Source organism: Astatotilapia calliptera, chromosome 4 (assembly GCF_900246225.1).
Source record: "Astatotilapia calliptera chromosome 4, fAstCal1.2, whole genome shotgun sequence".
Lineage (NCBI taxonomy): Eukaryota > Metazoa > Chordata > Actinopteri > Cichliformes > Cichlidae > Astatotilapia > Astatotilapia calliptera.
In genome coordinates, this window is record NC_039305.1 from 5,045,286 (window position 1) to 5,070,214 (window position 24,929).

The window sequence follows — 24,929 nt, forward strand, 5'->3', positions numbered from 1 at the left end:
CTCCAGCAAACCAGGTCAAAATCTGACTGTAGAGGTGATTTCTGTAAGCTGGCTAGCAGACATCAGTTTGAGATGTGCTCAGAAACCCATTTTTTTCTGTTGATTTGCTTTAGTTTCATATATTTTTCCTCTGAGCTCTTTATGAAATAACACTAGATTCTTAAAGCGAAATCTCATGCTTATTTCCATCTTCAAATTCATATTCTGAATACTATACTACACTACAATATACAATTTTAAAGTAGATTTGCTTGGCCTTTATAGTACCATTATTGTAAAGATGCATCAATTTAGATTGTCTTGGACGATTCCAATTTCCAGTTTTTCCAATATTTTTCTTTTCTCTCTTTCCTTCTAAGAACATGTAGCGCCTCTACTCAGGACCAGTACACTCTCACTTCAAATAGAGACCCTAGACATCTTACTAGGTTCAGGAGGAGGTTTTGTTTTGGGGACTCACAAAAGGAGTTGGCTTGGAAGTGAATAACTGGGACCTTTATTGCCTCAGTACCATTTATATACATATACAACACAATAACCCAAATTGCACACTAATAGTGCATTTTAAAGGTGAATACATGTAAAACAAAACAAAATAAAGACATTTAAATGGAAGATTTATACTGAACAGTATCAGAGCTCTTGGGAATGAATGAAACAGATTAAAGTGTTCCTGTTGTGAAGTTTGAATTGTCCAGTCTGAATTGTCCTTTAAAGTCGTTGAAAACCCAAACAGGTGTACTGTAGGGGAATTGTCAGTGTGCAAACCCTATTAAACTTGAAATATGCTCATATCTATTAAGACATAACCATTCTAATATAAACAGAGCTATTGCTTCTACTTGAATACCTCCCCGATCAGAATATGGCTTCAGCGGGGTGGGGTGGCTAACAGCTATTAGCAGCTAGCATCGCATCTAGCATCGACATCGTTTAGCTCAAAGCATTCAACACTTATAACACACTGTAAAGAACAACAGGAGAAGTAAAACAACACGCCAGATTCTCATAGCTCCCGATTGGTTTTTGTTCAAAGGTTTCTGAGCTGAATCAGCTAGTGAAATACATTATCTAACTTAACAGGTAGCTAACGAAAGCACGTGACTCACCGGGATTTTCAGACACAAATAACTTGACAGATGTTATTCCCTTTGTGGTCAGAGTTCGGGGCCTAATAAAAGAGTACCTTATTAGCATTTATACGTAAAACAATCTGGTCTCATTAACCGGGTTGCAGTATTGCACACCAAGATACTTTTTCCATGCGCTCCGACACGTACTTGACCGCCATCAGAGGGAAAATCTCACAGGAAGAGAGAGGTAATACTTCCTGCGCACTAGACGCAAGGTCATCAGAACACAAGACTGCATCACAGCGCCCCCTTGTGACAATAACAGGCTATAGCCTTAGATTACAAAAAGGGATTTTGAAGCCCTGTATTTCACATGGCTTACAAACAGAATATACAAGCAAAAATAAACTTTTCAGATATCACCCAATCAAAGAAAAGTAGCCAATCAGGGACCAGCTGGAACAGTTTAGATAAAACAAGTTATTAGATTAAGTTAATAAATATCTTTTAGTTTATATTTTATTTATCCCATATTTGTTTGTTATAGCATAATAATGATAATAAATAATAATAACACAGGCTTACATAAATACATAGACTAACAAAATGATAATATATAAATGGTAAATGGTCTGTATTTATATAGCGCTTTACTAGTCCCTAAGGACCCCAAAGCGCTTTACATATCCAGTCATCCACCCATTCACACACTGGTGATGGCAAGCTACATTGTAGCCACAGCCACCCTGGGGCGCACTGACAGAGGCAAGGCTGCCGGACACTGGCGCCACCGGGCCCTCTGACCACCACCAGTAGGCAACGGGTGAAGGGATACGAGATAAACAGACATAAAAAAACAGTTGGAAATGAAGCTTGTGATTATTTATTAAACACTAAACAGATTATGTAACTGAAAAAACCCTTAAAGCTAGATTAAATATTGTTTTTCTTGTCCTAACTGAAACCTGTATAGCTCACTCACTCAGTTGCCTTTTCAGCTACTTCATTGAAGGGACAAATTCATGATAAACTATTGATTACATGACTTTGTATCTACATCTACATTTCTATTGCATTCAGTGTCTCACTTTTAGAGTTTCTGGGAGCCTCCAAACATGTCACGGTGATTCCATATCAGAGTACAAATCACATATTGCTTTTTCCAGACTTGAAGGTACGGCCGCTATTACAAACCTACTGGGCTATTTCAGTGTCATACTCTTCTAGCTGTGTCTGTGTATTCCAGAGAGAATATATTCCTCAGCTTTTATGTGGACAACATCAAATTCATTTCACAAAACTTTTGTGATGCCAGTCAGATTTTTACATATTTCTGTGGTGTTGTGAGTGTAGTTCAGAGAGTTTGCGGGCACACCAGCTAAGGGGAGAAAGAATTGAAACGTCCGGAGGGGGACTGGAGGCCGACTGTGACAAATAGCTGAGGCTAGTAGAGCATCAAGCATCACACCATGTGGTTACACAATGTGACTCCCACCACCTCAGGAGACTTGAGGTGCCTTCCACCTCCACAAGATGGGTGTGTTTGGTGGCTTTGGATAAGAAATTCAGGAATATACTATGCTGTTATTCAAATACGAAGGAGCGTTTACATGTTTTGTGTGCTATCCTATTTTTCTGCTAACAGGTACTAAAGTAGGGTATCGACCATTCAAAAAGAAGAAAATAATGCTAAAAAACCTGACCTACAGGTACATGTATACTGTATTATGACATAATTAATATCTTTTAATGATAGATTCTTATTGCTGTTAATATCGTAGAAAAGCATTAGTCACTCTCCTCAAGTCCTGCTTCCTTGCAGATGTGTTTATTCGCCACACTTATTTTACTCTCCATTCGTATTTGTGTACTCCGGTGATTTAGATATGTCCAGTTTCCCGTTGGTGATTTACATAAAATAGCGTATCTCTTTAATGACTCACTTCCCATCTGTTGTTTGACTCAAAGCTATTTGTTTTCAGAACCTCCAGTCACCATCACCAAGCTGCTGGATGATGTTCATACAGTGGTGGGTGAGAGGGTGGAGTTTGAAGTGGAAGTGTCTGAGGAAGGCGCTAACGTCATATGGTGAGCTAATTTACCCTTCGGTTCATTTTGAGTTTGAAATTCATCAATGTGCTACTCAGCTAATAAAACTCTCTGTATAACGGAATAAACAGTCCAATGAGACAATACGTTTCAGGCCTCATAAAGCAATGCTGACGCAGCTCAATTTTTTTAATTTTTACAAGCTAACATAAAAGATACTGGCTAATAGTGTGTAATTGAGGTTTCTGCATAAGGACACTCCAACAGAGTCATGGCAAAAGGACAGATGTCAGTTCCTAAGGCTTTACATTTTAAAATTAAATACTGTAAATACAGCGAGATATGAACAACAGCACATGACATATTACAACATATTATGATCTATTTCTTAAAAACTAAAATGCAAAATCCAAAATGCATTGTGTGAAAAGCAAAGTACCCAGTGATTCAATTCCTCTTAGGGCGAATGTTTGCAGCAGTAACTTGAAGTAGCTGTTTTCTATACGACTTTATCAGGCTTTCACATCACAGAGTTTTGGCTCACTTTTCAATGTTACTTGAGCTCATTGAGGTTCATTGAGGTTATTGACGGCACAGCGTTTCAATCAGGTTTTCTGTCTTCTGTCCTGTCTTAGTTTTTCAAGTATTGTTTCTGCAGGTCTGCTTAAGTTTGATTAAATAAATGATGACAAAGTGTAATATGTCATGTTTTGCTGTTGTACTGAGGTTGTATTTATATAGTTATATCATTTATATAGTTTATTTATTTATATAGCACATTTAATTACAACAGGAATGTTGACCAAAGTGCTGTACAAGAATACAAAATACCTATTAAAATATCTTATAATATTGATAGCAAACATCAAATATGAATTGTCAAATAACTCTCATATTGTATTAAAAGCCAGTAAATACAAATGTGTTTTAAGATAAGATTTAAAAAGATTGGCAGTACGAGCCAGTCTGATGTGTATTTATCTAATTTTACAACCTACTAAGTAATAGGTGGACTTTATTTCTACTGTGACTATACTTTGGCTAACTGCCCTCAGCAAATAAGACAGTATTTACCAAAAGCAATGGTGGAGATTTATCTGTTTTGTCACTTCAGTACTGTAATGGTTTATTATTCCAAGATGGTGTGATGAAAAGCTTTAAAATAAAGATTTATCGGTGCAAAAGCTATACACAGCTTTTTTTGGTACAGATATTGTACACAAAAAATCCTCACCTACTGCACAACTTTTTCCCAAAGCCTTTTGACTCCTGAAGGATCTCACTATCTACAACACTGCCAACATCTCAAGTATCAGTCCCTTTTCTCGCGTTCCTGTGCTAAAGTATTTCAGATGTATATATGTGTGTGTGTTTTCTTCACAGGATGAAAGATGGAGTGGAGTTGAATAGAGACACTGCAGGTTCAAAGTACAGGTTAAAGAAAGATGGGAAGAGACATATTTTGATCATAAATGAAGCCACTAAAGAGGATATTGGAACGTACTACGTCTATACCAACGGTGGGGAGTCAAAGGCAGAGCTGGAGGTTGAAGGTATTTGTCCTCCAGTCCACCAGTGCTTGAAAACTTGCTATCCAGGCTAACCGGGCTTATTGACAACAAATGGGGATCATGAAAAGCAAATAACAACATGATCATATATTATTGGAGCAATTAAAAATTAAACATTACATAATTATTAATTAAAATAAAAATTAATAATTAAAATATTAATGTTCTTAAATTGCAAAGGCCATGAAATCTGTGGTGCTGTTTAAAGTTTACAGACATGTATTTCCAGTATGACTCCTCAGTTAGAAACAAACTTCAGCACATGTTGATGTTTTCCGTCCTGACAAGCATGAAAAGCAACAAATTAGTCATTACTCATGTCATCATTAATTTTATTTCATTAATCTCTTGTATCAGTTGTATCACACTATTCGTCATACTAATTTGGTTTTACACCTCCAAAATTGATATCAGGCTTCAGATATCAGGCACTTACACGCTGTGAGTCAAACGAGTCCCATAAATTGATTATAGTGTGAAAAAATCTGCGTCCTTCCCCCTCAGATGAAGGATAGAAATACAGAGAAAAAATAGTATAGTTATAGTAACTGCGAATTAGGTAGCTGATATAAACAAAGTACTACAGTCAAAGTGGCTAAAACCAGCATGGCTAAAGCCTATGAGGTAACGAAGGAATGCTGGATAATAGTTTTCCTCTCAGAGGCAACACTCCCCGTTTGTTGTCAGTGTTGCCTGTGTCACCGTCCAGTAATGTGACTACTGCTCAGATCTACAGTGAAGAAAGAGATGAGCGTGAAAGCAAAGGTGTTGATTTACCAGCTGATCTACATTCCTACCGTTCACTTGTGGCTGCAAGCAAATTGCAGATATAAGAAAATTAGTTTCTTCTGTACTGATTCTGGGATCTTCTAGGTCATCCAGAACTCAGAACTGCTACTCCATAGTGGTGGTTAGGGAATCCGAGTAGGATGGGTTCTTTCAGATAAAAGATGACCAGAAAAGCGGGTTTGGGGTGTCTCTGAAATGGTTTACAAAATGTATGTATGGATTAGTTGTACTAAAACGAATGCATAAAAGGGGGAAAATGGCTAAAGACACGTTTTTGCGATCATGTTTATTGCTGCGGTGCAAGAGGCAGCCTAACATAGGAGTCTGTGGAGACTGACTCAGTTTTAGCCTCAAGTGCTCATTCACAGAACTGCAGTTTTGACGTTTGTGCAATGGTTTCATTTGGGTGTGGAGGTCGCTGTTAGTTTGTAGCAATGCCAGCATAGGTATATAGTAGAGTTTTTTTTCTTTTAAAGAAAAAAAGGGGGAGGAAGCGATTCCTCCAAATCCAACGTTACTTTATAAATACTTGGTAATAATTAGGTTTCTAATGGGTAGTTAATGTAACTCAACACTAAAGATTGGAAATGGGAACACACAAATAAAATCCAGGTTGTAATACTCAAGCGCAAAACTGTAACATTGTATTTGCACTAATTTTGCATGGATACACTTAATTAATTAGGCTTTTTTTTTTAATTAATTAAACTTTTGATTGATCTTTGTGGTGCAGATAAGGAGCTGGAGGTTCTACAGAGCATAGCCGACCTGACAGTGAAGGCATCTGAGCAAGCTGTATTCAAGTGTGAGGTGTCTGATGAAAACGTGACCGGAAAATGGTTCAAGGATGGTATCGAAGTCGAGGCCAGCGATCGCATCAAAATTTCACACATTGGAAGGTATCGCTATCAGACTCCAGTGGGTTGATGTTCTGTTGTGATAAAACTGTTGTTTCCAGCTTGGCTACCTATCATGTACAGCTGCACGCATTATGACAACAGCAAACACACACACCCAGGCTCACAAAATCATATAGCTATGACAATAAACAGTTTGCTACATGGCTTGGAAAACTATTACCAGAGGGCTTTCTTAGTTGTTTGACCCATTTTTTGGGGATAGGCTGCAATCTGTAAAGCTCTAACCTCTAAACACATAGACACGCTCCCTCAAACACTCACACATGGTCACACACAAACAACAAACAGACCCCAAGGGTCTGGGTTTTCTCTCAGTAAGCCCTCCATCAGAGCTGCCTATGGAAGGAGATATGCCAAGGTGACAGCGGTCACACAAGGTGAAAGCCATTTAGTAGCTTTCTCACTCTGCGATATTGTCTCTTGAAGTATGTTGCTAGGGCAACTGTCCTTTGCATAAATTCGGGTCATAACAACTGCTGTCTCCTTGGTAACATCTGGCGACATGTCCCCAGGATCCACAAGCTGACGATCAATGATGTGAAGGCTTCAGACGCTGGAGATTATACCTTCGTCCCTGATGGCTACGCACTTTCTCTCTCAGCAAAACTGAACTTCCTGGGTGAGAGCGACGTAAAAAATCAAAATACCAAGCGGTTCTTCTGAATTCAACCTATAAGTTGCAAATTTGAATCTTCCTGATCTGTTTCATTTTTCCCCACAGAGATAAAAATTGAATATGTTCCACGACAAGGTAGGTGCTTTTTTAAAAGACAAAATTCATACTTTATACTGTCGTGTATGACATTATTGAGCTAATCAGCTGTTGAGAAAATATAGCAAATATCATATAAGATGCCACTGAGTGACCCTCTGAACAGGGAAATGGTTAAAATGTCCTTGTGCCCTTTTAAAAAAATCAAATAGTTGATCATTTATTGTTAGTGTAACACTCTTATTGATTGATGCCTAACCGTACGTTATAGTTAGTGGGACAGATTCTGTCTATGTCAGGTTTTCATCTATCCCAGAAGCACATCAAGGATTTCATTTCAGTTTTTTAGCGCAGACATTATTATATGCTTTGGTAATACAAATAGACTGGGTGACAGTTATCTGGGCTATCTCTAATCTTCATATGTGCAGGTTTTGTTTGGAGCTTAGCTCTGGTTGCTGCACTTATAATGTCCCTGAGCCATAAGAGGATTGGAGGGACTGAAAACCTATCACTGAACTTAACTGTATTTACAGTTTTTCCTACTGATAAGGGAACTCTGCTATTGTTACTCATACTATGCCAAATAATAAAGTAATAGGTAAACAAAAACAATTAAAACACAGAAGCATTTTACTATAGCAACTTATATTTTTTTATAATGGGTCCATGAGGTGGAGCATTTTCTGTAATTTTAGACATAGTGACAGATGTCTTATTGGCAGATTTACTTACATTTCTTAATCATAAAACTGAACAATACTGGTGAAATTGCACTTCCTTTTTTATTTAACCACACTCAGACTGATGCTTAGGTATGTCTGTAGTGCACTTTGTTCCACCTGCAACAACACCCTAGAGTTTACAGACGTACCCTGGAGTTCATTTATACATCCCTGCAGAAAGGTGTGAAGTTAAATCACAACAAACTGCTTTTTAGCTGCTGTTAAGTTGCTCTTTGCTCTCTGTTTTGTTCTCAAAATTGTGTGATCTTTTCATAAAATGCAACACAAAAGGCTCTTCTATGAAACAATTTAAAAATATATAATGAACTGAAGAATGTGAAAGTTGAAAATGCTCACAGCTCTGGAAAGCCATCGAGTAGACAAAAGCTCCAACTTGCTTGTTTGGCTTTAGGCAGTATAGTATGATGCTGCTCCAAATGTAAAACCCCCAAATCCCTCTAGTGTTTTTTTTTTTGCCAGAGTCCAAAAAGACCATATATAGAATAAAAAAACAGTAAATTTAGTCTTTGTGCCACCTTTGAGACACCTTGAATCTCAAATATAAAAAACAAAAAAAGAACCAACATCATTGTTCTAAACTAAATGGTCTCTTTCTTCCTGTCTTCATCTGGTCACAATGAAAGATCCTCCCAAGATCTTCCTGGACACCGGTAGCTCCGGCGGCAAGAACAACATTACGGTGGTGGCTGGAAACAAACTTCGCCTGGACGTTCAGTTCACAGGAGAGCCGGCCCCCACTGTGTGCTGGATGAAAGGAGACCAAGTGAGAAAGAAATGGCTCTTATCCTTCACCTCGCATCACAAACGCGTCAGATATTTTATATGTTCTGCGTCAATCAGAGTACCTCGCCGTTAGTCATTAAACAGCACAAAAGAAGAATGAAACAACACTAGAGTGGGACGGTTGAATCACCTGTCTTTGTGGTGGCTGTCGTCATGCGACACAGTCCTCTTCAGCAATCTCCTTTTGTTCTGTCTCTCACTGTGCTGCCCTGTGTGGTAGGTGTTGTCCGAGGCTGAGGGACGGGTCCACGTGGAGTCAGAGCAGAATGTGTGCAGCTTTGTAATAGAGGGGGCGGAGAAAGTGGACGAGGGCCAATACTCCATCACGGTGACTAACCCTGTCGGCGAGGACAAGGCGGATCTCTTTGTTAGAGTTGTGGGTCAGTGGCTGTTTCTTACTTTTGCCTTTTTCTTTCCTTGATCCCTTTCTATTACTTCTGTCTGACTGAGGGCAATAGTTCCTCAGAGTTTGAGACTGGGTCATGGTAAAAAAAAAAAGGAAATCCATAATTTTCAATAGTGGTGCCATCTTTTAAAAACTCACATCATCTGAATTTTAGGTCCAGTGTCTTTGCAGCTTCTACCCAGAACAATTAATATATTTAAAAAAATATATGTTTTTAGACTTTCACCTCAGATATTGTTTTTCATTAAAATACATACTGTAAGGAATTTGTCTGTCTCTTAATAGAACTAAGAATGACCAAGACATAATTTATATAATAAATAATAATTATCTAGTCTCTAGTCCAAGATGGATTTTAGGGTAAGCAATGAATAGAGAGCAGTGGATGAAATTACTTAAATAAGGGACATAGAAACATTTGATTAATAGTTTTTAAGAGTCATAAAACACACAGAATAGCTTGCTCTAACATGATTTGTAATCACCACTGATGTAATTTATTCTACAAAGTGGCAGTGTCTATATAGAGGTAATAAAAAATGTAACGTTTTTCATTTGTGATCAGTGAAACATATGATGGCTTTACCAGTGCATTTGGTGTTGACTCCCTAAATCACATCTGCATGTTGTCTTACGTACTGTACTACATCAAAAACCTCAAACGCTCCCATTTCTCTCTGTGTTTCATCTCTCCATGCTTTCAATTTCTAACTGTAACCTGCCTCTCCAGATGTGCCAAAATCTCCTGAGAACGTCAAGTGCGCATCAGTTGGCGAGGACTCTGCCATCATCACATGGGACCCTCCCGCCTTTGACGGTGGAGTTGCCGTTAAAGGTACCCCTGAAACATGCAGCGTGTAATATTCACATCTGATGTCTTCCTCCCAGGAGAAAAGAGGAGTTTAAATTCCATTTTGTTTATTACATTGCAATATTTTTTTCTAACTGACTTGGAGCTGTTTTTAACGACTTCACCGTATGTTGATCCTGCTTCCTCGAGGGTACCTGATGGAGAGGAAGAAGATAGGCTCGCCCAGATGGACGAAGCTCAACTTTGATGTTTACGAGTCCACCACATACGAGGCTAAGAAGATGATTGAAGGTGTACTCTACGAGATGAGGGTGTTTGCAGTCAACGACATTGGCATCTCTCAGCCCAGTGCAAGCTCAAAGCCCTTCATGCCCATTGGTGCGTTGCCATTTGTCATTAGCAGAATGGTTAATTAACAGAGGCTTTTCACACAATGCTCATTTTGAAGCAGCTTAACCTACCTTCCCATCCCATTATACCCCGTATTAACGTATTAATTAGCTCTTGTCTCTCTCAGCCCCCACCAGTGAGCCCACTCGTCTCACAGTAGATGATGTGACAGATTCTACCTGTGCACTCAAGTGGCGTCCTCCAGAGAAAATCGGAGCAGGTGGCATCGATGGCTACATCATTGAATACTGCAAAGAAGGAAGTAAGAATAACCAAAATGGATATCACTTTATACTAAGGATTTATTTTGGATTTGTAAGCTATAACTAACGACATTAGATAAATGTCAGAACTTTACAAATTGGGGATATTAACAGTAAATTGTGGGCTAATATATATTTATGCACCTTTGAGTTAGCTAGCAAGAGGAATTCATACTTACACCTGCTATTCTGAGTGTATGATTGTTTTCCGGCTCTCAATCAAGGCTGCATGAAATGCTCTACACGTGTGAAACACTTGTCACGCTCAGTGGTTGCCATCTTGGGTATGCAGCAGAAAGGAAGGGGCCACTAAACAATTTTAAGCAGGTTAGATAATCATTACAATATAAATGCTAACAGTGATATTTGCATCTGTTGTGTTTTGTGTATATACATGAATTATGTATAGCCAGAGGCATGACAGGCAGAAGATAGTGGGATGATCACAGTCAAACATTAGAAATGTTATTTGCTGAAACTGAAAAGTTTAACATGTTGGATTTAACACAACATTACCCCGTTGAAATTCATTTCCTTTACAAGTCAACTCATAATGTACTACATGGCACTGGGATTTTGCTGTAGAAACACAAACAGAGAGAAATGGAGGCTACAAGCCTGACTACTTGCTGCTTTTGTTACCTGTCTGCTGAGCTTTATCGTCACTCTTGGCTAGCTTTATGTTAGCATGCTGTTTGAGTAGATGCCTGCAAAGAGCCAAAGTTTTGGAGTATAATATAGTTGTTTATGTCCTGGAATTTCTTTCCGATGGAAAAAAAAAATCCATATCACTGCTCCTCAAAAGCTCTAAACCGCTCCAGCATTTTTCTGTTGTCATGCACGAAAAAAAATCAGCTGAACGCAGCACAAGTGTAGGAAGAAGTCTAAGGAGCTTGGAAAGAAAAGCGTTGGGACTTCTTTAAGTTGCTTGAAGACGTTTCACCTCTCATCTTAGAAGCTTCTTCAGTTCGCACTGCATTACTGAAAAATGTAATGTGATTACAGTAACACTGAACACTGGAATTTAGACACATTAGAAATCAGTCGTGCAAATGAGATTCTTCAAATCCTGGCAACCCAAAAATTATTCATACAAAGAGAACGATTGATCATTTGCTAAACCTCTCTGCCTAAAAGTTATTTATTATAGGAACTGTAATGGTCATGATTATTCCTTCGGTTAAAGTAATAAATGAGTGATATGACAAATCCTTCTTAAAACAAACAAACAAAAAAACATGACCAAAGGCAAAAGAAATCATGTGTTTGGTGTAATGTGAGAGGTACTTATAGATGCTCCCTTATTTCCCAAAGCATTGCCACAGCACACACATCCGCATGTTTGATTTGGCTCAGATTTTGCACCAGATGCCCTTCCTAATGCAACCTTCTCATTTATCCAGGCTGTAGGAGTACACTAGCTTGTGACCCCCTGAGAAAAGGCCACCTGAGGCTGGATTAATGTGCGCTATAGAAAACTGTCCAACTTTCTGCCTACTGTAATAGCAATCATCATTCAGCTATTTACAAACTGTATGTGAGTTTTTAAGATTAGTAGGTATAAGAAAAAAGTTTGAGTGAAGACGTATTTGCCAATGTGCCTGTGTGTGTGTTTTAGTGTTATTTGTATATCTGCCTGTTCACTGGTAAGCAATATTTATACGTGATTAATTTCTCAGTATTAATCTCAAAGTTACACACTAATCCTGGTTTTCTGATCTGTTTCTTCACTATTCCTACTATTGCTTTTAGGTGACCAGTGGGTGCGGGTTAATGAGGAACCGGTGGGAAATATCCATTACAGGGTGAAGGGACTCCCAGTGGGGGAGAAAATGCTATTCAGAGTGATCGCAGTCAACATTGCCGGCCACAGTCCTCCTGCCGTTCTCTCCCAAGCCGTCACTATCCGAGAGATTGTGGGTCAGAAACAAGCTTTAATCAAACACAGCATTTAATGAACACATTTGTTTAACAGCAAATATTTAGTGTATTCAGGGATAGACATCATGTTCAGCAACCATTTAGGATAAATCAGAGGGGAAAAAAATAATTTAGCTACTATAAATTTACTGCAAATATCGGAGATTTTTAACCAATAAGAGTCATTCATTTCTACTGTAACCACGCAAAGGAACATACAGAAAAACCTAAAAGCTCTACATGTTTTACATTTTACATATCTATACACCCCCACATCACCCACTCTTTCACAAAGTTAACTTTTGCTTCTCTGTGTCCACCAACCAGAAAATCCAAAGATACGCCTGCCTCGGCGTCTGAGAACCAAATTCATCACACAAGTGGGCGAGAAGGTGAACTTGGTCATCCCCTTCCAGGTGAGTCTGGTTTTAGAGTTTTAGCTTTTACACTTCATTTGCAATATCGGGAAAAAAAGAGTGGACAATACAAGGTGCTCTTATGTGGTTTTTGTTTGTTTGTTTATTGTTTAACTGCATAAAATGCAAATGAACAAGGTGCAGTCACAGGCAGTAAACAACTGTAAACAGAACACCAGTCTCACTCCTCATGCAAACGGCACATATTTCCTCTTCAAAATACAAAAACAAACAAAAAACAGAAATGAGATGTAAACAATCCTAGCAAATATTAAGAAATATACAAATGTTAGAACAGTGGTTCTCTAAATGTGGAGTGGGTTCTCTGGGTGGTTCCAGCATTTTGAGTTTTTGGAAATATGAATTTTTTTGTATGTTTTTATTTCTGTTTATTATTTAGGTTTTGATTCTAGTTCTAGTTTCTTTTTATGGTCCCCTCAGTGCTTCCTCTGTCTCATTCTGCGTCTTCTCCCATCTGTTACCTTCACTCATGTCTCTGTGTTTTCTTTGTTGCAATTATTGTTACTCATTTGGAATTTTTTCGTCTCTTTGGTTTTACATTTAGTTTTACTAAGAACCTTCTGTCTCATTGTATAGATTTGGTTCAGTTGTGTCTTGTTACCCTCCTGTTTCCACTTTCCCCTCTTGTGTAGAAGTAGTCGTGTCCTTCGCCTCAGTCTTTGTTTATCTTCCCTTGTGCGCTCTTTGTTCTTTCCCTTAAAGTTTATGGATTCGTTTAAGTTTTATGTTGCAATTTGCTGTGCTTTTGGATTTCTTTGTTAAATACATAAATATAAATAAAAGGTTTGCTTTTGCTACCTTCTGCCTGCTTATTGGAGTCCTACATTTGGCATGTGCTCAGAGTCCCCAAAGGTGAGGGACAGATGACCATGAAAAAATATGGAGTGAAAGCAAATACGGCTTGTTTTCTCATAAAGTTTAATGATTGATTTTTGGTTTTGAATCAGAGTAAGTGCGGGGATATATGAGTAGACAGTGAGGGTTGAGGAGAATGAGATTATGTTAAAGGAATAACAGCCAAAATACAGCTCTTATGTCTCGAGGCTAAAATTCTGGTTTTGAGGTATTTTTTGAGTTCATTTAATAGAAAAACAGGATATTGTACTCATAAATATACATTAATTAATGTGATGTATGATTATGCCTTTCAACAAATTGATGCAATCTAATAAACTTGTATATAATAAACTTAAATAATCCATTAAAAATACATAGGAGCAGGCACTGCTTTGTGAAAGCTATCACGTTGCCCTGCCATCTTGACTATAGCACCCGAGATGGACACTGCTGTTCTGCTTAATTGTGTTTTATATGTGTGGCTTGAGACCAGCTGCATATGTGGTACATCAAAGGCGGTGGAGAAGAGAACTCATAGGTGTTCTTTTGCTGTCAGGGCAACTTTTATTCACGCCAGACTCAAGATATGAAGGATCGTACCTACAGTATGTTTTATCACATAAGACGGGGTTCTCATCACCAAAGATGCAAAACGTGAAGGAAAGAGACAACACAATCAGCATCTGGTTAAAATATCATGCTTTTTCTCTTTACCTCAAACCTCATCTCCCAAACTGAAGTCAGGGTTTGTGCAAAACCATCTTATTTATTCCAAATATGTTTGCAATTACTTATTGTCATTAAATGTGACCCTCCTGTTTCCGAACGGCTGATAATGACCTGTCTAATCAACAACAACAGTTTGTTAAAATAAGCTAACATCATGCAAGTGTTCTAGAATTCACTTTCCCTCTTATAATCAGTCTTAGTCCCCACTAAGTCCAGCAATTGTAGATCCACTTTAAAGAAATTTTTACTAACACACTAACAGTAGCTAACAGTGGCAAAAAACAGCAGCACTTACCAAAAGAAAAGTTCAGGATTTCCTCAACAACTCTCCCCAGTATCGCTGTCATCACACAGAAGTGAGCTTCACTTCTGGAGGAGTTTTAAAGCCTCCAGAATAAATAGACACGGACACACATAGACAGCTGAGGTAAACAGCTTACTGTTTTTACCCCTCAAACACTAACATTTTTTGAGGGGTAAAAACTCTACTGAAGCCTAGTGGTGATATTTTATACACTTTAACTTTGAACAAAGTGTCAGTACCCCATGTCTAATATTTAATTAAAGGAGAGTAAAGGCAGAATATCCACATGACACCTAAAAATATTTTTTATCTAGCTTTGGTAAAGTGGTCAGAGAGTAGATTAAAGAAATGTTTTGCACCCATTGTAAATCAGGCTTTCACATCACACATACCTCCACTCGACTGCCTATGGAATATTTATAGAATCTAAAAATACAGAAGGAGTCAAAATCAGTCATGAGCTTTGAAATATGAGCTGTGAGCAAAACCGTGAGGTTGGACAGAAAACATAATGACTAACTGTTGAAAATGATTTAAAAAGACATATATTCAAATCTTTACTAATTGCTATTCTAAATTTATTTCCACTAGAAAATGCAATTTCACCTAAAGATGGCAGAAAAACATGATTAGCTAGTCAAGCAATCCCCAGCCAAAAGTTATTGGTTCACATTTCTGGTGTTTGGGGCCATCTGTAAATACCACATTACCTTAACTTTAAACTTGCTATTTTTAGTTATCTTTAACAAATGGCTATATCATGCACCGGGGCATCTAAAAATCTAAAAATGGGGTAACATTTGTATCAAAGCCTACCCAAGCTCAATCCCACTGCACATTGTAGATATTTTAAGTGAATCCTTGAGTGGTCATTTGAAGAAAAAACAGCCAAGCCCTTATTTCCCCATGGCTGCTACTTGAAAACATATCGTCCTCTTCTGGAATCTAATGTGCTAATGTTGGTAGTAACAGGGGAACAAGAGTTCTAAAGGCACAGGGAGCGTTACAGCTTTTGACAGCAACTTGCAAATTATGGCAGTGGTAAAAAAGAATCTAACCATAAGCTGTAAAGGGTAAACCATTGTTCTAAATAAAAATAGACAAGAAGAAAGCGAGCCATAGCTCGGTCTCCTTTTGAAGAAGCAGATGAAAAGCCTTCTCTGAGACAGAGAACATGGCTACATAGTGTTCTCCTGGGAAAAAAGAGCACCGACTGTTCTGTCATCTCATCCACGAGCTGGACTGAGTGTGTTCCCGCGGCTGTTTTTACACTGATGTAATATCAGGCCATAACTAAAGTTATCGGTGACATGTTTAATAAAATATTTTATGTGCAAAAGTTTAAATTTTTTAAAAAAATATTCTATAAGATCTATTTATTGTTAATCAAAAGATCAATTTACTAGTAAGGACATTATTAGTGAGTAATCAAGTCAGTTGTTTCATTTTCAACAGATTAACCAAAGCATTAGTTTAGGTGGGCCCCCAGATCGAGGTCAGATGAAATAATGGCATATCAGCTGAAGACTCAGCTACTGAGTTAGTTATTCTGATACGCTGCCAGTCAAACGCTTGGACACCTTCTCATTTAATGTTTTTTTTTCTTTTACTATTTTTTACATTGTAGGTATAAAAAGAAAACATCAAATGTATGAAGCAAGATATATGGAATTATGCACCAAAGAAAAAATTGATAAATAACTCTAAATATGTTTTATATTTTCGATTCCTGAAAGTAGCCCCCCTTTGCTTTGTTGACAGCGCTGCAAACCCTTGGCCTTCTCTCAGTGACCTTCATGATGCAGTCACCTGAAATGGTTTTCACTTCACAGATGGGCTTTGTCAGGGTTTATTTGTGGAATTTGTTGTTTTCTTAATGGGGTTGAGATCATCAGTTGTGTTGTGCATAAGTCAGGTTGGTACACAGCTGACAGCTCTATTTGACAAGTGCTAGAATTCATATTATGGCAAGAACCAATCAGCTAAGTAAAGAGAAATGACAGTCCATCGTTACTTTAAGAACTGAAGGTCAGTCTGTCTGGGAAATTTGACTCTGAATGTGTCCCCAAGTGCAGTCACAGAAACCATCAGGAGCTACGACGAAACTGGCGTACATGAGGACAACCCCAAGAAAGGAAGACCAAAAGTCACCTCTGCTGCTGAGGATAAATTCATCCGAGTCATCAGCCTCAGAAATCGCAAGTTAACAGCACCTCAGTTTACAGACCAGATAAATGCTACACAGAGTTCCAGTAGCAGACACATCTCTACGTCAACTGTTCAGTGGAGACTGTGAATCAGGCCTTTATGGTCAAATAGCTGCTAAGAAACACTACTAAGGAAAAGCAACAACCCAAAGAGATTTGTTTGGACCAAGAAACACAAGGAATTGCCATTAGACCAGTGGAAATCTGTGCTGGGAGGAGGTGTGATGGTGTGGGGGTGCTTTGCTGGTGACATGGTTGGGGAATTATTCAAAATTGAAGCCACACTGAACCAGCGTGGTTACCACAGCATCCTGCAGCGACATGCCATCCCATCCGGTTTGCGTTTCGTTGGACCATCATTTATTTTTCAGCAGAACTATGACTCCAAACACACCTCCAGGCTGTGTAAGGGCTATTTGACCAAGAAGGAGAGTGATGGAGTGCTGCGCCAGATGGCCTGGACTCCTTGGTCACCTAAACCCAGTCGAGATGGTTTGGGATGAGATATCAGATGTACGGCAGGAGCAAAGAGCAGGTTCAAATCAGGATCAGAATATTTATATTACAGAGATGCTGAGCACTTGTTGGCCCTTTTGCCTTCACTCTGCAGTCCATCTGATATTGTTGCGATTCTTTGCCAACAAATCTTTATTCAGATTTACTTCAGTGGCATGTCTCTATCTTTGGGCAGGCTGTGTATCTCTGTATCTGCAAGCTGCTTTGTAACCCACCTCTACCCCAGCTACCCACATAGCAAGCAGGTCTGGCCCGGATCTGGTATCAAGCCGGTACTGCTGGCTGACTTCTGGCATGGTAAAACATATGACATCAAGATATGGGCCAGGCCTGGCATAGATGGCACTATGTGATGGCATGCCATATCTGGCTCAATTGTGGTTTGGTTTGGGAGGTGAAGCAGTTCACCTATTGATCACAAGGTTAGTGGTTCGATCCCTGCCTCTTCCAGTCTGTATGTCAAGTGTGAATATGTATAAATGTAGTTCGGAAGCACTCAGTTTAGAGAAAGTGAGTGTGGTGTGTTTGAGTAATCTGACAGAGTAGACAAGTGCTATATAAGAATCAGTCCATTCACTGTCTGAACAGAGTTTTGTCATGTTACTTTGCACTATTATGCACATTGTTATTACATGGCTTGATTAAGGTACACATTAGGCTGACATCTGGGGCCAGAGCTGAAACTGTTCTGGGCCAGCACAGGGCCAGCAAAAGGCCACTTGTGGACACATTGCTGGCCATGCGTGGGCCACATCTGGCAAACCTGATCTAGGCCACCAAAGGGCCGTCATTCTTTGCGGTATGTGGGCCATGTGTAAGCACATTGTGTGGGCCAGATCTGGGCCATACCAATTTTGCTATGTGGGTAACATCAGGTTTGTTGACAGTGATGATTCCTCTGTTCTGTGCTGAAGTCTTCCTGCTTCTTTTGCTGCCTCAGTATTTTAAAATAAATGCTTAGCGGGGCAGAATGGTCTCATGGGACAATAGAGACATACTGTCTGACATGATGGAAATTATGATCTTCTTTTGCTATAAGGGTTGTGCCCGATTTTTGGAAAGACTGTATTCCTTGAAATATTTGGAATCATTTCCTTTCCTTTCCTTTAATTACAGGGAAAGCCTCGTCCTGTTGTGACCTGGTATAAAGATGGTGTTCCCATGGAGGACCGCACAGTGGGAACTCGTACCAGTGAAGTTGACACCATCCTCTTTATTCGCTCTGCCGAGAGGGTCCACTCTGGAAAGTACACACTGTCTGTTCAGATTGAAAACATGTCAGACAGCGCTGACATACACATCCAGGTTGTAGGTCAGTCCCTTCACCATGGCAACACCTTCTAAGCTTCACCTAAAGAATGTAAACTCGCACCTCATGTTCTCTCATTAAGATTAGAACATAGCACGTAATTCACAAAGTGCATGATTAATAACCTTTTTGAAATGGGATGAATCTTCGAGCTTGAATCTGTGACATGTCAAGAGTCTTTTTTTGTCAAATTTGATGATAATTCCTTATTTCATACTCTGAAGGATCTGTGACTCAAAGTAGCAAATCATCAAAGTGCTCAGTCCCCTCTCTCACTCTGTTATAATCCTGGCTCCTGCCTCTGTGGCCGCCAGCTCATTCACCAGCTTACTGCTCGTCTCCGCGGGTCAGGGTTCTGGGTGGATTATTTGGTGGGGCTCTGCTGAGATTATTTGCTTATAGACTTGGATTAGGTTTGGATTTTGAGGGCTATTCTGTCACTTCCTCTGCTGAGAAGGTTGAGCTAATAATGAGAGGCTCTGATCCCCCCCCTCCTCAGTTGATCTGTCACTGTACTCGTTTAGCAGGAGACAGTACAGGAGGGATTAAAGGGGAAAAACAGAAGCAGTGCTCACAGTTTGTACTGTACTCCAAAAGAAAAGAGTGTTCACAGCAAGATTAATGAGACACACACTACTATGTTGCACTGTTTTCTTTACTGCACTGTGTTTGGTGAAGGCCACAGAGAAGGATCAGTGATAAATACACTGCATTTCTCTGCTTTGTTATCGAGGCATACTTCTTCTTTGTTACGTCTATGCCAACAGTTTTTCTAGTAATGTATGCAGCTATCACCGCCTTCCCTTGATCCTATTGTCTTTTGCTCTGCTAATCTGTCAATCTTTCTAATCTGTCTAATCTGTCAAATCTCTACGGCTGCAAGTGTTGATTTCTTTGTCTCACTGGGACTTCCCTGCTCCATATCTGTTTGTACATTTCTCCCTCTCTCAGCCTCTAAAAGCCTTGCCAACATCTATGTCTAGGCAAAGAAGAGAGTTATCTCAGCCAGCTATGCATGTGTGGAACATTTTTTCACCACCCTTGAGCTGTGCAGTTTAATGAACCTGTCTTGTTCATAGTTTCACACAAAATCCTCCACCTGTATCTCGACTCTGCCACTTCTCACAATCCCACCAGAAAAGCCTGGTCCTCCCATCGCCGTGCATGTCACAGATATCTGGGGCTTCAATGCTGCGCTGGAGTGGAAGCCGCCTAAAGATGACGGCAACTGTGAGATTATTGGCTACACCATTCAGAAAGCTGACAAGAAGACTAAGGTATGCATGACAGAGTGTACAGGTGGTACTGAGAGGGTTTGTCAAGCAAGGTAATTCGCTAATAATAGTGCTGGAGGCATGCAACTCCGGAGCAACAGTGTCTTTTAAATTATGCATCCAAGTACAAGTTGAACCAAATTCTTCTGTGTTTTGTTTTTAATGTCACTGGGATTAGATTTAATTGTTTTTGCCTGACATTTTCTATATTGTGGTTTGCTAAATGTTAAACAGCCAGGCACACTCCATGAAGATCAGTCCTGCTTTGGGATCTTTTGCTGACATTAGCTGCTGCAGAATAAATTTGGAACGATCACACTGTGTCTGATCATCAGAAAAGAAACAGAATGTAAAAAACCCCCAAAAAATGCAAGCTTAAACTTTCTGTAACTACAGAAACAAAAACTGAACCTGATTTGTCCCATTTTGCCCATCAGGGTCGCCTCCTTGTGCACCTATGGATCACTTCCAGAGCTCACTTTTCAGCTTCTATGTTGAACTAACCCAAGTTTCATGTTAAAAAAAAAGCATCAATTTAATGTTTATATATATATATATATATATATATATATATATATATATATATATATATAAAATTATTCTGCTCATTGTTGTTACTCTCCCCCCTACAATTTTATGAACAATTTCTTGAAAGCAGTAAACCTCTAAAAGCCCACTTTACACTACAGTCATGGTAAAAAAGAAATCAACTGTCAGTTCTAAGTTTTTCAATCAGTTTGTCAATCAGCACATAATAAAGATCCTTGGAAGGTGTTAAAATTGGGTAAAATTACATATGAAATATTACACCCTGCCATTATTTATTTAATAAAAACTAAGTCAAAATGCAGAAGCAGTGTGCAAAAAAAGTAAGTACACCCTTACTGTGTCAACAGGAAATATAAGGGAAAGCGAAAGACAAGTGCATATAATCAAATGCATTTAATTAACTGATAGTTGATAAGTGAGAGCACTCCTGTAAAAGCTAGTCTGGAGCGTTCAGGTGTGTAGATACATTGCCAAGATGCAAAGACATCAGCTATCATGTTAAAGAAACAATATTTGCTGCCCATCAATCTGGGAAGGTGTTTTGAGGCTTTGAAGTCCATTATTCCAAGTGAGAAAGATTTTTCACAAGTGAAAAACATGTCATCTCCACACGGCATTCCCACTCTGGCTTCCTAGAAAATTTACTCCAAAGTCAGAATGTGCAATGCTCAGCGAATGTGCAAAAAACCCAACGTCGTACGTCGTACGCAAAGCCGTCGTACGCTACCATGGTCGTTATGTTGAATGAATCGACAGGAAGGCGGCCTAGAAGAACATAGATGTTGGGCACTGGAGATTCTTCAGCATATAGAGCTCCACCTCAGCTATAAGCCTCTTTGAACCTCTCCTTCTCTCTCATACATCAGGAGTGGTTCACGGTCTATGAGCACAACCGCAGGCCCAGCTGCACTGTGTCTGACCTGGTCATGGGGAACGAGTATTCCTTTCGAGTGTTCAGCGAAAACATCTGTGGCCTCAGCGATGAGCCTGGCATCAGCAAGAACACCGCTGTCATTACCAAAACAGGTAATGAAATCCCCGCAGAGCTCTGCTCTCTGTAACATGATAGTATTGCTTTTGATGCTGAGCAACATCTAACGCATGCTGAGCGGTAGACCACATTGTATTCAATTGAAAGATAAAGTGAGCATTGTGGTTTGTAAAGGGTACAGTAGTGAAAAACAGAAGCTACACTAAATAAAACGCAGCTTTGTATTATTTTCGCTGTAGAACACAGTAACAACATTAGAACTACCTATAATTAATTATCGGCTGTGATTAATTGCTTGAACATGGTTTAAAACTAAATTAATTCACACTGATTACGCTTAACAGAAATATTCTTTGACAGAGTGTTAAATACCATTTAATATTGGCCGCATATTATGAAAGCAACCAGGCTGGGAAATTAACACCTGCCACCAGCCAAATGCTGCTACTGTTTTTGTGTTGTTGCATTTGCTTACTCTCCCAGAAGACTTGGCAGCCCACCAGCCAATCTCTTTTGTGTTCCAAGCATCAGTCTGGCCTATAAAATTTGGAGGGTTGTTGATCGCGGTGCCCACCTGACCTGAGCATAAAACAAAAAGTCAGCTTCCTGCCTCGATAACTCAAAAGCCAGTTGAGAACAGTTGCTTGTGTGAGAGGATGCGGCGTGGATATTACAGACAAAACATTCCCAAAATAGTGGACAGTGACAACTGAAGGTTAATAATTATGCATTTCAGTCTATGTGTTACACATTTCCTGGACAGAATCGACTTTTACAGCGTGGTACAAACTAGCTTGGCGTCTTTTAAACTGAGGCATGCCCCACCGAAATGAAAACATCTTTTCTGAGGCTACACTATGTAAGCCTTTTCAGCTACATGGCCTTCATCTGTCTTTTCATCATATTCTTCAGAAAATTCTCAGAATTATTTGAATTTCCTCTTAACCCATCAATGGGTAAATTTGTTGAATATCCATTATTGATACAAGGAAGCAAATTCGGGATTATTTCAGTCTCACATTCATCATAGAAAGAGCTGGAAAGCACAGGACAAAAACCTTTGGGGAGTCAGCGTTAGCTTTTATGCTCCAGTCTGCTGGAGGACGTGTTGAAATCTTTAATCATAAACTTGAAGCTTATCTCTTTACCCTGCCTTTTGATTTATTTATGGATATATGTACTTTATTTTCATATATGTTGACTTTGATTATGTTTCATTATATCTGTGTTGGCATCAAGCAGTGTGAGTGTATGTGTGTCTCAACGTCTTCACCCCATGTCCAGGTTTGCTCTACAACACTTCACCCTACAAAGAGATAGACGTGAGCAGCTGTCCTAAATTCACAGCTCCCCTGGTGGACAGAAGTGTCATTGCAGGATACAGTACCGCCATCTCCTGTGCCGTTCGTGGCAACCCCAAGGTATCTGAACTTTACTTTTTACAGGTGTGTGTCAGTGATGTCGTTTTTTGGGCATTTGATTGGAGTTCATTTACAACCCAAGGTATTTATCCTTCTGCTCTTAATTATTTGTCTTTTTATATTTTTAAGATATAAAATAATTTTTAAAAATCGGTTTAAAAATTGGTCTGTAAAACCAAGCAACAAGGTATTTAGACTGTTAGGTATTTAGACACCAATCAGTATGTGGATTTTGATGGTAGTTTGTGTGCGGCTCACAGATTCAAACATATCTAGAAAACCTAAAGATAAAATATAGAGAAGTGTGCTTCCTAGTTTATGCATGACGAGTAAAATAAATGTGAAATAAAGTGAGTACAATGTGTCCTAGTGTGGTTGTGTTAAGACAAAAAAAAAAAGTCATGGCTGTCAATAAAGCAGTGCTGAATGCACAAAAGGTAACCCCCAGCTGTTTGTTGCAAATGACTATACTACACACTACAGCACCATCGTGTGTGGACTTTACCTGGATTGGCCTGTGATAGCTGCACTGCAAGGGTTTGCCACAGATTTCCTGCTTTGTGTTTTTTTTACAGGTTTTGATTGTCAAGCAGTGAGTGTGTGAACAGTCAGAAAGGATTTTGATGCCTTTGCTGCAGGAATGTATTTTTATGTAGGAAGCTAGAACAAGAGGTGGAGCAGCTAGATCTTTTAGCGCATGTACTTTTTTTAATCACACAAAATCGGCAAAGATTTGTCAAGGCGAAACGTTGACCTAATTTCACCTCCTACCCTCCTCCCTCTGCTCTCTCCTACCCTCCTGACGTCCCTCGCTGTGTTATCCCCCCCCCACGCGTACACTCACACACCCTTCTCCTCTCCTTTCCTGCATCCCACCAATTTTGCTTGCTCCTCCAACATCCTACTGTGCCTTAGCCAAAGATCATTTGGATGAAGAACAGAATGATCATCGGTGAAGACCCCAAGTTTCTGATGCAAAACAACCAGGGAGTGTTGACTCTGAATATCCGCAAGCCAAGCCTGTTTGATGGGGGCAGATACTCCTGCAGGGCCATCAATGACCTCGGGGAAGACGAGGTGGAGTGCACTCTGGAGGTTCGAGGTATGTCGATGTAGTTTTCACTTCCCACAACAATGTAGTTTCAAAGCTAAAGCATGACCTGAAGTCAGGGCAAGTCTCTCCCTGGCAGGCTTCAATAAAGCTCACCATGACAAATCTCCATCCCCTCAACCCCTTTTGCCTGAGCTGTTGTTCAGGCGAAAGCAGAATTCCTTTTCCTGTGCTAAATATAAATCACCTTATTGTATTTGTCAGAGAAAGTTTCAGAGCCACAGATGACTTTAAACAGGATGATCTGCTGGCCCCTCGTGCTGATTTAAATTTCTCTTTTTCTCCACAGTTTTACAAGAGAAAGGGGAGGAGGCGAAGAAATGAGCGGCACTGCGAAACAGCAGAGGATACAGTTGAACAGGAATAGTAATGGATTATGTATAACGGGATAGTCATGAATAAATATGATTAAAATAGATCACTTGTGAGGCTCTAAAGCCACCCCGTGCACCCCCCCCCCCCCTAAACGCATATGCTTGCCTTTCACCGCTGCTATGATGAATGCCATATCAGTAATATGCCATAAATTCTTTCAGCACGCTGCCACCTTGTCACTCCCTGACTGAGAGAACCCACAGTGTAGAGTAGTAGAGCTGCCCTGCTGTGACCACACACACAGATGGATCCTTCTTATCTGTGAAGTGGACCTGTCACTGAACACACTTATAAAACAGCCTTTCATCCATTACGGCTCCCTGTGTTGTCTGTTTTGTGTCCTGGACGTTTTTATAGGTTGGTATGAATTTATGATTGGGATGCAGCTGCAGCACTGAAAGCACCGCAGTGTGACTGACCGGCTGTACGCACGCCC

At 39.6% G+C, this 24,929-nt stretch overlaps 1 protein-coding gene across 1 annotated transcript in view; it reads left to right on the forward strand.

Moving 5' to 3' along the window:
- The window catches only part of mybpc2a (myosin binding protein Ca), a 64,450-nt gene extending 39,647 nt beyond the window's left edge, over positions 1–24,803 (forward strand). Inside the window, exons 12-29 of the mRNA XM_026164140.1 lie at positions 3,056–3,161; positions 4,506–4,675; positions 6,216–6,381; positions 6,915–7,021; positions 7,124–7,153; positions 8,484–8,623; positions 8,864–9,023; positions 9,780–9,884; positions 10,050–10,238; positions 10,378–10,512; positions 12,266–12,433; positions 12,761–12,849; positions 18,580–18,775; positions 19,910–20,049; positions 21,462–21,621; positions 22,871–23,007; positions 23,923–24,109; positions 24,408–24,803. Of these exons, the coding sequence (XP_026019925.1) occupies positions 3,056–3,161; positions 4,506–4,675; positions 6,216–6,381; positions 6,915–7,021; positions 7,124–7,153; positions 8,484–8,623; positions 8,864–9,023; positions 9,780–9,884; positions 10,050–10,238; positions 10,378–10,512; positions 12,266–12,433; positions 12,761–12,849; positions 18,580–18,775; positions 19,910–20,049; positions 21,462–21,621; positions 22,871–23,007; positions 23,923–24,109; positions 24,408–24,442 (2,420 nt within the window). The 3' untranslated portion in view covers positions 24,443–24,803. The remainder of the gene's footprint in view (positions 1–3,055; positions 3,162–4,505; positions 4,676–6,215; positions 6,382–6,914; positions 7,022–7,123; positions 7,154–8,483; positions 8,624–8,863; positions 9,024–9,779; positions 9,885–10,049; positions 10,239–10,377; positions 10,513–12,265; positions 12,434–12,760; positions 12,850–18,579; positions 18,776–19,909; positions 20,050–21,461; positions 21,622–22,870; positions 23,008–23,922; positions 24,110–24,407) is intronic.
- The last annotated feature ends 126 nt before the right edge of the window (positions 24,804–24,929 follow it).